This window comes from Eucalyptus grandis, chromosome 10 (genome assembly GCF_016545825.1).
Source record: "Eucalyptus grandis isolate ANBG69807.140 chromosome 10, ASM1654582v1, whole genome shotgun sequence".
Lineage (NCBI taxonomy): Eukaryota > Viridiplantae > Streptophyta > Magnoliopsida > Myrtales > Myrtaceae > Eucalyptus > Eucalyptus grandis.
In genome coordinates, this window is record NC_052621.1 from 26,099,583 (window position 1) to 26,113,810 (window position 14,228).

General features: G+C 41.2%; 1 protein-coding gene across 1 annotated transcript; it reads left to right on the forward strand.

Moving 5' to 3' along the window:
- Nucleotides 1–1,931: 1,931 nt before the first annotated feature.
- Nucleotides 1,932–14,228, forward strand: LOC104429039 (tropinone reductase homolog At1g07440). The gene is made up of 6 exons (XM_010041946.2): nucleotides 1,932–2,009; nucleotides 2,275–2,378; nucleotides 13,290–13,434; nucleotides 13,546–13,690; nucleotides 13,861–13,949; nucleotides 14,067–14,228. The coding sequence occupies exons 1-6, from the start codon at nucleotides 1,932–1,934 to the stop codon at nucleotides 14,226–14,228; spliced, it is 723 nt and encodes a 240-aa protein (XP_010040248.2).

The window sequence follows — 14,228 nt, forward strand, 5'->3', positions numbered from 1 at the left end:
TTCAAGGTTTATAACCTATTTTCCTCAATCTCTGTCTTCTCCTTTGTAGGAACTTTTGCTGGATGTGTCATCTATTCTGAACAACTTTCGGGTCGCTTCTTGCTACATACAACAAGTTGCATATCAGTAGTTGGTTCTTGCTCAAGGGATTTCCCTTCCCCTGGTTCAAATGACGGAACAGGTAGAGTTTCTTCCACTACTAACTCCTCTAATTTGCCGTAGAAAGCATCCCAGTAGGGGCTATGGTCACTGGTTTCAGCCTTTAACCAGGGTCCATATGGCCCTTTCTTGTTCAACGCCCAGGGTGATGTTGCGTATGGAATTTCAAGACAGTCAGTAGCATAGTGTCCGATCCTTCCACAGGAGAAGCAGAAGTGTGGGAGACGCTCATATTTGAATTCCACCCAGAGGCATTTGTTACCAATATCCAGAACAGCTCATGCTTTCAGCGGTGATGTCAAGTCAATCTCAACTCTAACTCGACCTCCTCTATACTGAACATGAGTTGTTGTGTCCAGTTGAACTTCGATTACCTTCCCCAGGTCATTATAAACTTTTTCTATTCTCCAACCAGGGGGGACTCCTCCAATGCGCACCCAGAAGGCTGCCTTAGAGAATTCATAACAATGCTCGGGGACTTCGGGAAGACATTGCTGCAGCACCAGCAGGTTGGTTGAATATGACCAAGGTGAGTTCCTTAAGATTCGCTGTTTTTCCTCCTCCGTTGGAAATATGAAAGTGAATAGCCCCGGTTCCTTTTGCGAGCAAATGACTCCTTCTGCCTTCCATGCTTTTGTCATTGTATTTATAAATGCAGGATAGTTCACATTTGGTTTGGAAAATAATTTGCTGAATAGAGTACGCCTGCATTCCTCCATTTTCTGATGAGGTATTTCATCAGACACTTCAACTACATCTTCCTCAGACCACAAGTACCCTAGGCTTTTACATAATGCGGCCATTTGCAGCTCATTTTCTTCTTTACTCTCCATTGTTACTCACTATCAACTGTTTCTGTGATGCTCAATCGATCAACATTCACGATTCCACCCGACTTCAGGTTTGGCTCTACCGCCGCGGGTTCCTCACCCAGACAAGACAAAATTCGAAGACTCACAGAGTTGTGGAGATTCTACGGAGACCAGGACTGAGATCAGTGGATCGGCGCTTCACTTGAGGGATGCTTTTTAATCCATTCTCTCCTGCCTGATGGGAACGCAATGCTTCCACTTCATCGGAGATGGCCTCATTCTTTAGTTTTTTTTTTTTCCTTACTCTTTTAGGGTTCGAGGGGGAAGAGATCACTGGGGGGATCGGAAATCGCGATCGAAACACAGGTACAAGGGATTAGGGATTGTGAAGAAGGGGGAAACGCTACCATGGGGTAGAGAGAGAGCTCACAGATGCGAGGAGGCTTCACTAACTAAAAATGATATTCAGTTACTTCTTTTTTTTCCTTTTTTTGGGGTCAAAATGAGTTTTTATTTTATTTTATATTATACGGCAGAGACAACAAACCCTGTAGCTGGGGCATCCAAACATAACAACGTTTAAAGGCTTAGAGGAGGAGAGGCCCACCAGCATGGAAGGAGAGTCTTCATACGCTGTTGCCTCGCTGCCCAGTCCATTACTGCGTTTGCTGATCTTGGGCGGTAAGTCAAGCCCACTAACGACAATGCTGCAGAAGACTTTTACATTCGAGCAGTGCCGCACGTGCTTGCCAGTTCATTTCTTCTTCCTTTGTCAAACAGTTCACAACAGATTGGTTGTCAGTCTCAACCAAAGCCTCCCCGACTTTTTTCTCTTTCAAGTACTTCAGGTTCAGGGCTTCGAGAACCCCTGGGGTTTCAAGCTGCAGCACCGATTCCGCTCGGACAAGTTTTGTGAATCCATTGATGAGGCTACCGGAGGAGTCTCGAACGACGCAAGCCATGGCTCCTTCCATCGATCCCTCGCACAATGACCCATCTACATTAATCTTGAAGGAACCGGCTTTTGGAGCTTGCCAGGTAAGTGAGATCTGTTGCTCTTCGAATTTTTGTTCTGGAGTACGGCGAAATCCCCATTTTTGGTAGCTAGCTTGCTGAAATTTTGGGAGATCTATCACTTTGTAGACTTCTGGTTTTGTACCTCGAAAAACAAAATCGTTGCGTTCCTTCCATATTTGCCAAAGAAGATTGCGATCTTGTCTAGAGATGGAAGGTGCGAATTTCTTCTGATAAATTGTACCAACCATTCATCTATGCGTTTAACCTCGTGTGCGTCTACTCGTAGGTTGATTTCCGAGTAGTTCCATACCTTTGCAGCCCATGGACAAAGAAGGAGGGTGTGTTCGATCGATTCCACCTTATCTCAACACAGATCACATACCGGATCAGGTAATATCTTTCGTTTCCATGATTCTCCTTGGTTGGTATGGCGTTTTGACAAGCATTCCAGATAAAGATTTTCACTTTTGGGCTAGTCTGCATATGCCATATTGCATTCCATAGCTCTAATGGTGTTTGATATGAGGAGGAAGGATGTTCTATTGCTTTGCTTGCTGTTGATCTGTCTCTTAGCAAGTTATAGCCATTTTTGACTGTACAGGCACCATTCTTCGTGCCTGTCCACATTAATTCATCATTGGTGATATGACGATTGATTGGAATTGCGAGGATTTCCTGAGTAGTCTGCTCATCAAATAGGCTATTTATCAATGGTTCATTCCATTATTGTGTCTCAAAAATTATCAACTCAGAAACTTTTCGTGGATCATTTCTATTTGCAAGCCCTCCAATTAATCCTTTCTTCAGCCATCTATCTATTCTAATATTGACATTTTCTCCATTTCCTATCGACCATCTCACTGACTCTGCAATAGCCTCCCTTCCTAACAACAAACTTTTTTACCCCCATGAAGGTTTAAACCCTTTATCCGCATGCCAAAAGTCTTTGCCACAAAAATAGAGCCCTTTTAATAGTTTACTCCACAGCGTGTCCGGGTTTTTTACCATCCTCCAAGCTTGTTTACCCAATAGAGCTTTATTAACAGTAAGCAAGTCTCTGAATCCCATTCCTCCATCGTCTTTCCTCATTTTCATGATTTCCCATATCTTCTAATGTAGATCAGCCTTTGATTCACTGTTCTTCCATCAGAAATTAGCTATTTTTTTTTTCTATAGCCTTGCAAATTGACACTGGAATTTTAAATACTGACATGGCATATTGTGGTACCGCCTGCACCACTGATTTCAGGAGTATTTCCTTTCTTGCTTTTGATATGAGTTGTTCCTTCCAACCCTCTAATTTCATATTTACTCTATTTAAAATCCACCCAAACATTTGTCTCTTCAATGCTCCCCAATCAGATGGAATGCCTAAATACTTCCCTGATCTCTCTAGCTCCAGTACCCTCTGTTCTCTTTTCATGTTATCCCTTAATAGAGATGGACTGTCTTTGCTGAAAAAGATTCCAGACTTGTTTTAAGTTTACAGCTTGGCCTGAGGCGTAACAATACTGATTAAGAACATCTGCAATATTTTGGCATTCCTGTAATGATCCATCCAAGAAAAATATAGAATCATCCGCAAATAGTAAGTGAGTCAAAGTTGGGCAGAACCTGTTCAGCTTAATGCCTTTAATATTCCCATCTTGTAGAGCTTTACCCATCAATGATAACAAAGTGTTTGCCACCAAAATAAATAGATATGGTGATAAAGGGTCTCCTTGTCTAATACCTCTGGTGGGAGCAAAATAAGGAAGTGATTCCCCATTAAACTTGATGTTGGAATTGACTGTAATGACACATTGCATAATCCAGTGAACCCATTTAGCATAGAACCCCATTTTTAGCAAGCAACCTTCTAAGAAATCCCATTCTATTCTATCATATGCTTTATGCATGTCAAGTTTCAGCACCGCTTGGAAATGTTTTTTTCTTTTCCTCATTCTCAATTAATGCAACACCTCTTGAACAATGTAAATATTATCTTGAATTTGTCTTCCACTAAGGAAGGTGCTTTGCTCTCCTAAAATCAGCATAGGCAACCATCTTTTCAGTCTATCTGCCAAAATTTTGGGTATTATTTTGTATGCAAAATTGCAAAGGCTAATAGGGCGATATTAGTCAAGTCTTTCCGGATGAGGGATCTTTGGTATCAATGTAATATGTGTTTTGTTGAGGGCTGGTTCGAATACTCCCAAAAGAAAAAATCCCTGAACTCCCTCAAACACATCGGTATTAATTATATCCCAACGATGCTGATAAAAAATACCATTTAACCCATTTGGACCAAGAGCTTTCTGAGCTCCAAGTTGAAACATAGCAGCATGAACTTCTTCCATTGTTACTTCAGCCACTAACCAGTCATTAATATCATTTTCGACTAATGTAAGACATTGATCTAGTACTGGTTGGTAGTTTCGAGGCCCTACCGAAGTATATAGCTCCTTGAAGAAAGACATTGTAAGGTTCTGAAGTTGCTGTTTTCCCCGAATCCACTACTCCGATGCATTTTTCAGCATAGTGATCCTATTTTTTTGTCTTCTTTGGATCGTTGCTGCATGGAAATATTTCATGTTTTTATCTCCCCAACGAAGCCAATTAATTCGAGATCTTAACCCCCAAAACATTTCCTCTCTCCTCCATAATGTTTCAATCTCTTCTTTTATAAGCTTTATCTTGTTTGATCCTTGGTGTAAGCTTAGCCCGTTAGTTAAGAATTGAAGCTCGTTCTTTAGGGCTGTTATATGAATATTGCTATTGGGAAATTTCCTTTTACTCCATCCTTTCAAAGCTTGGCATGTGGCATGTAATTTATCTCTCAATCCTACTTCAAAAAAGTTTGAGATTTCCATGCATGCTTAACTATATCTCTGCATTCACCATCTTCTATCCAAAAAGCCTCAAAGTGAAAATATGTTCTTCTTTTTTTAACAGTTTTAGCACTACTCACCAAGAGGAGCGGGCTATGATCGGACCCAACAGCTGGTAGAGCAAAGGCTTCTACTTCCGGAAACATGAGCCACCAATCCAATGAGCAAAACACTCTATCCAATTTTTCTTTTACCAAATCAACCCCTTCTCTGTTGTTAGACCAGGTAAAAGCACACCCTTTACAATCTATTTCCATTAAAAAGCAATCATGTATACAATTCTAGAATGCCTGCATATGATAATTCTCTACCATCCTTACTCCCACCTTCTCCCAATAATATAGTGTTTAATTGAAATCCCCCAAGCAAACCCATTGAAGTGTATTAGTGTTGCGATAGGGCGAGCGATTGAACAAAATATAGACGGAAGAAGAAAATAAATCAGACCCCGGATTTACGTGGTTCAGTCGTAAAGACCTACGTCCACGGGGAGAGCAGCAGCAAATTTCACTATAGATCAAGCGATATAAGGAGATTACACACTCAAGTCACTCAAACACTCTCTCGGTGTTTCCCAAACCCTAATTTAATCCAAACCCAAGTCTTGGCACAAAATTATCACACAAGCTCAAAAACAAACGCTGAAAAAGAACTCCTTTTCTTCATCGCGCTTCAGCTTGAAGATATGCGGCTCCTCCTTTTCTCTCGTACGGGTGCAACAGCAACACCTTGAAAAGAAGATCTCTTTCGCGGCTTCCTTCTGCGACTTCTACGTAGGGTTTTTGGCCAGCAACCCAACCAACAAAAAAGAAGAAGCAAAAAAAAACTACGTAAAAATTCCTTTTTATACGTGGGTGTGCCCAAGGTCAAACCTTTGACCTTGGGCCCCACTACTTTCCTATCTTGACTTCACGTGGAGATCTTCACGCGCAGAGGAGAGGACTTCTTCCTCTCTTTTTTTCTTTTGTGTTGGTTCGCACGTCCAAGTCCAAGTTTGGACTTTCCTATTTCAAGCCAAACTTCCAAATACACCAAACTTTCTTTATTTCAATTTATTTCAAAATTTGGCTTTTCGCTTCGGGCTTAAACTCGAGACATATTTAACAATCTCCACCTTGGCTCGACGTTTGAGCCATATTGCAATCGCTTCGTAAAAATTCAAATTCTGCTGCTACTTTCCCATAGCCCCCGATGGGCTCAACCGCCACAGATATTATTCAAGTCCAAGCTTCGCTTGAACTTCGCCATAACTGAGGACCTCATCAGAATACCAACTCCACATGCACTTTTAACTGCTCCGCAAGAATTTTCTGACACAACCTCCTCAATCGCAGATAAAGCAAAACCATTGTTGTATCCATATCTATCAGGAGATCGAACACGTACCTTGTTAATTTCAGCAGTTACAGCAACCGTTGGCTCTATAAGCTCCACCTCGCTATAAGCACCATCCGTGTCGATTACTTTGCTAGTACATGTACTTGCTACCTCAGGAGTTTCTGGTTGCAACCCCACCTCAAGCTGAACACCATCCAGATCCATATTAACACTGCCACAAACACTCCTAGCTAGTACTGAAGACTCATCAAGGGTAACTTCTCTGTTGTTAACATGTGAAGTTATATCTGGGCACCACAACCGATTGCCCCGCTCACCTTGTGCATAGCCATGGAATATACACCTTGCCCTCCAATCAAGCTTACCATCACTTACTCGAAAATAACACGGGCAACCAAACATTCTAAGAATAGAATAATCAACAACGTTACCTGACAACACTTCTTTAGGAGTCTGCCATTCAATAGCAGTTAATGGGAATCTATTCACCAGGTAGCTTTTCATGCTAAGCACATCAGCTAGGATTCTCCTAGCAATACCAGCACTAGAGATAATTTTTCGGGCCATCTCTAGTAATGTTCTGCTCATCAATTCTGCAAATTGTTGTGATTTACTGGCACTAGTGCGGTGTTTCACTATGCCCTCTTTCATGCAGAATTTATTTGCCAGCTTTAAGCAAAACTCCATGCTATTGTCAGTCTGCACATGCTTGATCGACTTACCAGTCTCCATCTCGATCAAAGCTCTTGACTGCAAGATCCTGACACTAGCATCAAACTTGTGCCTTGGCACAAACACCTAGGTCTTCCTCGAGCAGTCAATAGACTCTCGAACAGATGCATCCGACGTCTCCGCAGCGAAATTTATCACTGTCTCACCTTGAAGTTTATACAGGCCATTGTGCTTGATTCCTTTCATTATCACCAGGGCACCTCAAACAACCTTTAGAACTCCACCTTTTGAAGAATACTTACAACCAGCTGAATTTAGGACACCTAAGGAAATTAAGTTCTTTTTCAATTCTGGAACATGCCTCACTCCAGTCAATGTCCTCACGATACCATCATGCATTCTGATTTTAACATCACCAACACCCACAACATTGCACTCAGCGTTGTTCCCTAACTGGACTTTACCACTACCCGTGCACTGATAAGTGATAAACCAATTTCTATTTGGTGTGACATGAAAAGAACAACCATAATCCATAACCCATCCATCAAGCGATGAATCATTAGTGACAGACAAGACATAATCGGCATTATCTGCTACAACTGCAACATTATTTGCAGAATCAACCATAATTCCCTTACCCTTTTCGTTCTTCAGCTTAAGGCAATCCCTTCTAAGATGCCCCCTCTTGCCACAACTCCAACAGACAACATTAGTAATCCTAGATTGACTACGTCTGTTCATATTAGTACTACTGTTACCCACACGTGTTACATATCTTCCTCTATTTTCACCTACTAAAGCAGTAGATACAGATTCGCCAGATTCTCTTCTACGAATATCCTCGCTCAGAATTAAATCTCGAACCCCATCAAATGTCAAACTTGTTGACCTAGAGGAATTACTAACAACAGTAACAATAGTATTCCAACTATCAGGCAATGAGGATAATAGAATCAAAGCACGTATCTCATCTTCAAAATCAATCTCAACTGAACTTAATTGACTAACAATCACATTGAATTCATTGATATGATCTGCAACTGACGCACCTTCTTTCATCTTCAAGTTAAACAGATGTCGCATCAAACATACCTTGTTGATCGCAGAGGGCTTCTCATACATATCCGACAGGGCTTGCATCAAATCAGCAGTGGTCTTCTCCTTCAGGATGTTAAACGCGACGTTACGAGCCAACGTCAGCCGAATAACACCCATAGCTCGTCTATCCAGCAAATCTCAATCAGCTTGCTTCATCGTTTCTAGTTTCTCCCCAAATAAAGGCAAGTGTAGATTCATCTGGTAAAGATAATCTTCAATCTGCATCTTCCAGAAACTAAAATCCTTCCCATCAAATTTGTTGATTCTCACTTTTACTTCTTCTGTCGCCATCGATTCGCTTCAACTCAGCCAAACCTAGCTCTAATACCACTTGTTGTGATAGGGCGAGCGATTGAACAAAATATAGATGGAAGAAGAAAATAAATCAGACACCGGATTTACGTGGTTCAGTCGTAAAGACCTACGTCCACGGGGAGAGCAGCAGCGAATTTCACTATAGATCAAGCGATACAAGGAGATTACACACTCAAGTCACTCAAACACTCTCTCGGTGTTTCCCAAACCCTAATTTAACCCAAACCCAAGTCTCGGCACAAAATTATCACACAAGCTAAAAAACAAACACTGAAAAAGAACTCCTTTTCTTCATCGCGCTTTAGCTTGAAGATATGCGGCTCCTCCTTTTCTCTCGTACGGGTGCAACAGCAACACCCCGAAAAGAAGATCTCTTTCGCGGCTTCCTTCTGCAACTTCTACATAGGGTTTTTGGCCAGCAACCCAACCAATGAAAAAGAAGAAGCAAAAAAAAACTACGTAAAATTTCCTTTTTATACGTGGGTGTGCCCAAGGTCAAACCTTTGACCTTGGGCCCCACTACTTTCCTATCTTGACTTCACGTGGAGATCTTCACGCGCAGAGGAGAGGACTTCTTCCTTTTTTCTTTTTTTTTTTCTTTTGTGTTGGTTCGCACGTCCAAGTCCAAGTTTGGACTTTCCTATTTCAAGCCAAACTTCCAAATACACCAATCTTTCTTTATTTCAATTTATTTCAAAATTTGGCTTTTCACTTCGGGCTTAAACTCGAGACATATTTAACAATTAGAAAGACCAATCTATCTCAATCTCTCCCATAATTGTAATCTCTCCCCATATATATTTGGGGGCATGCACACAAACTATCCGCATTTTAATCCGACTCTCATGATCAACATATATCAAATTAACCATTTCCTAAGAGCTATATTCCACTTCTACATCCACTTCCTCATTCCACATCACCACCACCCCCCCCCGCAATTCCTCTCGAATTCTCCACAAAATTGTTTTTAAACTTCAGCTGCCGCCTAATTTGAGTAATCGCATTTTCTTTGTTTTTTGTTTCCATTAACATAATTAAATTGGGCCTTTCCTGAGCCACAATGGCTCTCAAATTCTGGACTGTCAGTGGTGTGCCCAACCCCTGACAGTTCCAATAAATAGTCCTCATTTGTAACCTGGTGGTTTATTCGGGCTAGCCACCAAAGCCTTTTCCATGGTTTCTTTTGAAAGACTAATGGGAGTGTCCTGCAAATTATCTTCATCCAAACTTGCCACCTCTACAGCTGTAGGATGATAAGGGGTATACCTCTTTAGTTTCTTTGCTAGTGAGCTTTTCAAAATTCTACTTTCCTTCTTTAATCCTGTTTTTTTTTCCAGGATGGTGGTTTGACAGTCGACAGAAGCTGTTGCTCTTGTTCTTCTATATCCATGATGCCTTTTCCTTTCTCCTTCTGCTGTTCTGCTTGTTGTTCAAGTAAAAGTATATCGACATGCTCCCTGTTTAGAGATTGAGTTATTTCTATGGATTTTGCTGCTGTTTGCTCTCCCGAGAAGATAACTATTTGAGTATCATGAAATGAAGGGTTGCTGTCTTCTTGTATTTCCTCCTCTTCAGCCACCTTATCATCATAAAAGATCTGCCAAAACGAACTATTCTCCTTGGCCTCTGCTTTTAGTCAATGCCCAAACCTATTTATCTTCCTGTCTTCAAATTTAGTCTCATTATAAGGGATTTCTTCACAGCCTGTTGTAAAGTGCCCAACTCTTCCATAGGAATAGCAGAATCTAGGTAGTCTCTCATACTTAAAATCCAACCAAACTTTCTCCTCTCCCAGATTATATAAGGTACCATGCCATAAAGGTATATCCAAGTCCAGTTCTACTCTTGCTCTTCCCACCTTTTGAAATGCCACACATTTTTTCTCCACTTTTGCTTCCTTTACGCAACCTAATATTTGAGCAATATGTGACACAACCTCCTCACTGCACCATTCGATAGGTAACCCATGAACTTGAACTCAGAATTCACAGCTTGTAAATTTGTAGCATTGCATAGGTTTATTAGGCTCCCATGGTTTAAGGATCAATAGATTACTCACAAAGGACCATGGGCTATTTGCTAACACTCGTTTTTTTATCCATTTTAGAATCAAAGGTAAAGGACAAAATATATGCTTCGCGCTACGCAAAACTCACAGAATCTACCTTCCAAGCTCACTTCATAGTGGTAAGAAATGCCTGATAATTGATATTTCCTCCCGAATACAACTTACCGAACACAATACGTTAACACTCATCTAGTATCGCCTCTGAAATTACTCTTTCCCAAGGCGGAGCATCCACCTCTGTTCGCAGATTCCTTAGCCTCTTACACAATAAGGCCAGACAACAATCCATTGCCCCGGGTTCATCCATTTTCCTCTCCAAGAAACTGCTATTTCTAAAGCACAAGGAGGCTAAGGATCATATTCTAAACTCGACATCCACGAATTGCTGCAAACCGAAGGACTTCATCTCGACTTGGATTAAAGAAGAAAACTGTTAGTAGTATGCCCTAAAAACTTATTAATAAATAATAATTAAAAAATAAAAATAAAGCTTCATGCATGTGCACGAATTCGTGCACATGCACGAGCGTAATGGTCAGCGGTTGCTGACCATTATGCACAAGCATGGATGGTCGAAACCACTGACCATCATGCCAAGATCGTGCATGAGCGGTTGCTCATGCACGATCATGCATGAGCAACCGCTCATGCACGATCGTCCATCGATCAGCAACCGTTGCTGGTCATTTTTATTATAAAATGAACGAGGGACAAGAGTTAAAGTGTTGCTGTTGAAAAACAGAGAAAAAGTTAGTGTGGTTTTGGTTTTGTTCGAGAGAAACACAAGCGAGAAATCAATGATGCTTTGCTGAAAATAGAAAGCAAATAGTGTGCGTGTTCTTGTGTCTTTGAGACGCAAGAAAGAAGATCATTATCTCGTTCGGGCCGTGGCTATAATACATTGAGGATATGTTGGATCATTTCCACGTGATTGCTAGCACAATCGAAGTGGAGAATATCCGAAGGTTCTCTCTTCCGTTCGACGTTCGTTGTTGGTGTGTCTGAACTAGAGGTCCGACGCTTGTGGGACTCGAATTGTAGAACAACCGAACCGACTCGTTTCAAAGCACGCTTCGAGAGGTATTTCGTTTAACTCCCTTTTATGTTTAGATTTTTGATTAAAACGCACGAACAATGCCTAAGGAAAATCATGTGTAATATTTATCTTTGTTTCCGCTGCGTTTATTTTGTTGATTTTTTCTTATACATGATTCATGAATCCCCAACAAAAACCCCATTCAATCGTAATCATAACTCAACACCCACGTACTGCTGCCAACCGAAGAAATCCATCCCGACTTGGATACAAGAAGAAAGCCCCATTCAAGCGACAACAACCCAGAAGAAAGTCCGCATATAAAGACAATAAACGAACCTTCGGATCTCGCGCTACTTGAAGCCGTCAAAAGAGGAAAACCCTGTCCTACAACAGCAGCGAAGAAACCAAGGAGAGGGTAGGGTAAATCATACTGAGAACTATAAAAAGTTTTGGGTTTTTGGGATTCGGACGATTACAGGAGGCTGGGGTTTGGGGGACAGCTACCAAAAGGAGGCAGGGGAGAGCTCTCATATCCGAGAGAGATTGAAACCCTTATATTCAGTTACTTCAAGTGTGAGCTTTTTAATTTTTATCTTTTGCCTTTGACGTTCAAGACTTGACTCTCGTATTTATCAGCGAATGACCCAACAGTGTAAAAGTATTTAGGAAAATATAAACGTTCTGTCTGTATTTTGAGAAGCGCCCCCCCCACCCAAAAAAAGTCATCCTAAATAGGCCTAAATATTTTTATTGATATTACCAAAGAAGAGTAACCTGCTACCCACGTTATGGCCGGCAGAAGTTGCAGAAGCTTGTTTACAAAGACCACAGTCGAGTAGGCAACTCCATCACTCAAGGCCACAAAATGCCGGGACTCGAATCAAACGATGGGTCGGGGTCTAAGGCAGCTCCAAACGTTTAAACTCAGTTGATTTTACAGCATCGCGTTGCTATGTCCACGTTCACACTCAGAGACTTCCCAAGTTATGACTTTTGATTGATACTGTCGGCCATGCATCAAATGCAACACACGAAGAGATTCAAGACAACATTGTTCAATTATGCAGGTCCTTCTTAGGAAAACTTTTTAATTGAGCTTGAAAAGTTTCTTATAGTCGTTTAAGAGAGAGTCCCGTTGATTGTGAGATGATCGTTTGGTGATTGAGGTACTTATGGAAACAATCATACGAGGATTTGGAAAATTTTAGGAAGACTGTGCAGAAACGTTCGAATAAGCAATCTATATAAGGTCGATTATTTAAACCGGAGGAATTTTGAGATCACAGGAGAACATTTACGACCTCCGAGAATCATTTTGTGCTTATTTCATTACTCTAGTGTTAGAACTCGTGATTGTATTGAGACTTACTCTGCAATTTTATCTCAAGGGAGGGTATTTCTCTTGTGAATACAAACATGAGTGTTCATTGGCTTTATTCGGTTTTTAGTGTTGCAGTATCTACTGTTGCGGTGGCAGAAAGCTTTTGTAACTTGCGATCTACTTGAATTGATACCGCAATGTCAAAATGAAGCCTTCGATGTCAAAACGACGAGAGACTTGATGGGAGAGCTCAATTATTTTGAGGATGTAGTCACTGGGTGATTGATTCATAGGTAGCCTTCTTAAGTTCTGTAGCCTTTTGACCGTGATGACTCATTGGACATTTTTATTAGCTAATAGAATTTGTTTCTCCTTTTGTGATTTCCCAAAAAGAAATCCTGGCCCTTCAAAGGCTGCAATTAATGGTTTGACTTCAATTGCGAGTGCGGCCACATCTACCGCACGTTCTTGGGTATCACACGGAATTTCTTCTTCCGGAAAAGAAGAGGGCTTAATCTGTTCCTGTTTGCAATCACGAGTTGGTAAAATAATCATGTCGTTGTGCCATGATTAGGCATGTCGTTGTGGAGGAACTAGCGACGCTTAGAGCCACCGTGTATACCTGCTCCAGAAATGAAGCCGAAATCAATGAATGCTTGAAAGATTGGAAGAGCAAGAGTGTTCAGGTCGCAGGATCGGCTTGCAACAAGTGGATCCTTGTAAGTCTAAGTCGTCTTTGATCGAGTGGATCCAATAACAATATTTATAATAAGGTTGCACCTTGTGCATGTCTTTTAATGAATTTTGTTTTTGGTTTTCATTTGTGGCAGATAAATGACATTAGGACCAACACTCTGAAGTCGACCATGGATTACACAACAGAAAATTTTCCCTTCCTCGTGACAACTAATTTCGAACTGGCTTACCATCTAAGCCAGCTCGGACATCCCCTTCTCAAGGCCTCAGGAGCTGGAAGTATTGTGTAATTGTCATCCATTTGCGGCGCTGTTTCAATGAACACCGCATCAATCAACTCAGCCGCCAAATGTACATTAACATTATCATAAATAACTATCTTGACACTGTTATATGGAGCTAAACAAATTGCGGCTGTTTTCTGTTTTTGTATTCAAATTGATTGATAGGAGCAATGAACCGGTTGACCAAGAATTTGGCATGTGAATGGGCTAAGGAAAACATAAGAAGCAACTATTTTGCACTACGAACCGAGCCAGTAATTTGATCTCACAAGGCTTTAAATTTTCTCTCCTGCTCAAGAATGTTTCATTACATAGATCTTGATCATGTTTGTCCATTTTGCTTTTGATGTTTAATTCATCTGTCGTTGCAGCTATTTAATAACGAGAAGTTCCACAAGGAAGTGATAGCAAGGACACCGATCGGTCGCACCGGAGAACCGATGAAAGTGCCGTCGTTGGTGGGATTCTTGTCCATGCCGGTAGCCTCTTACATAATGGGGCAAACCATTTGTGTTGATGAGGATTCGCCGTGA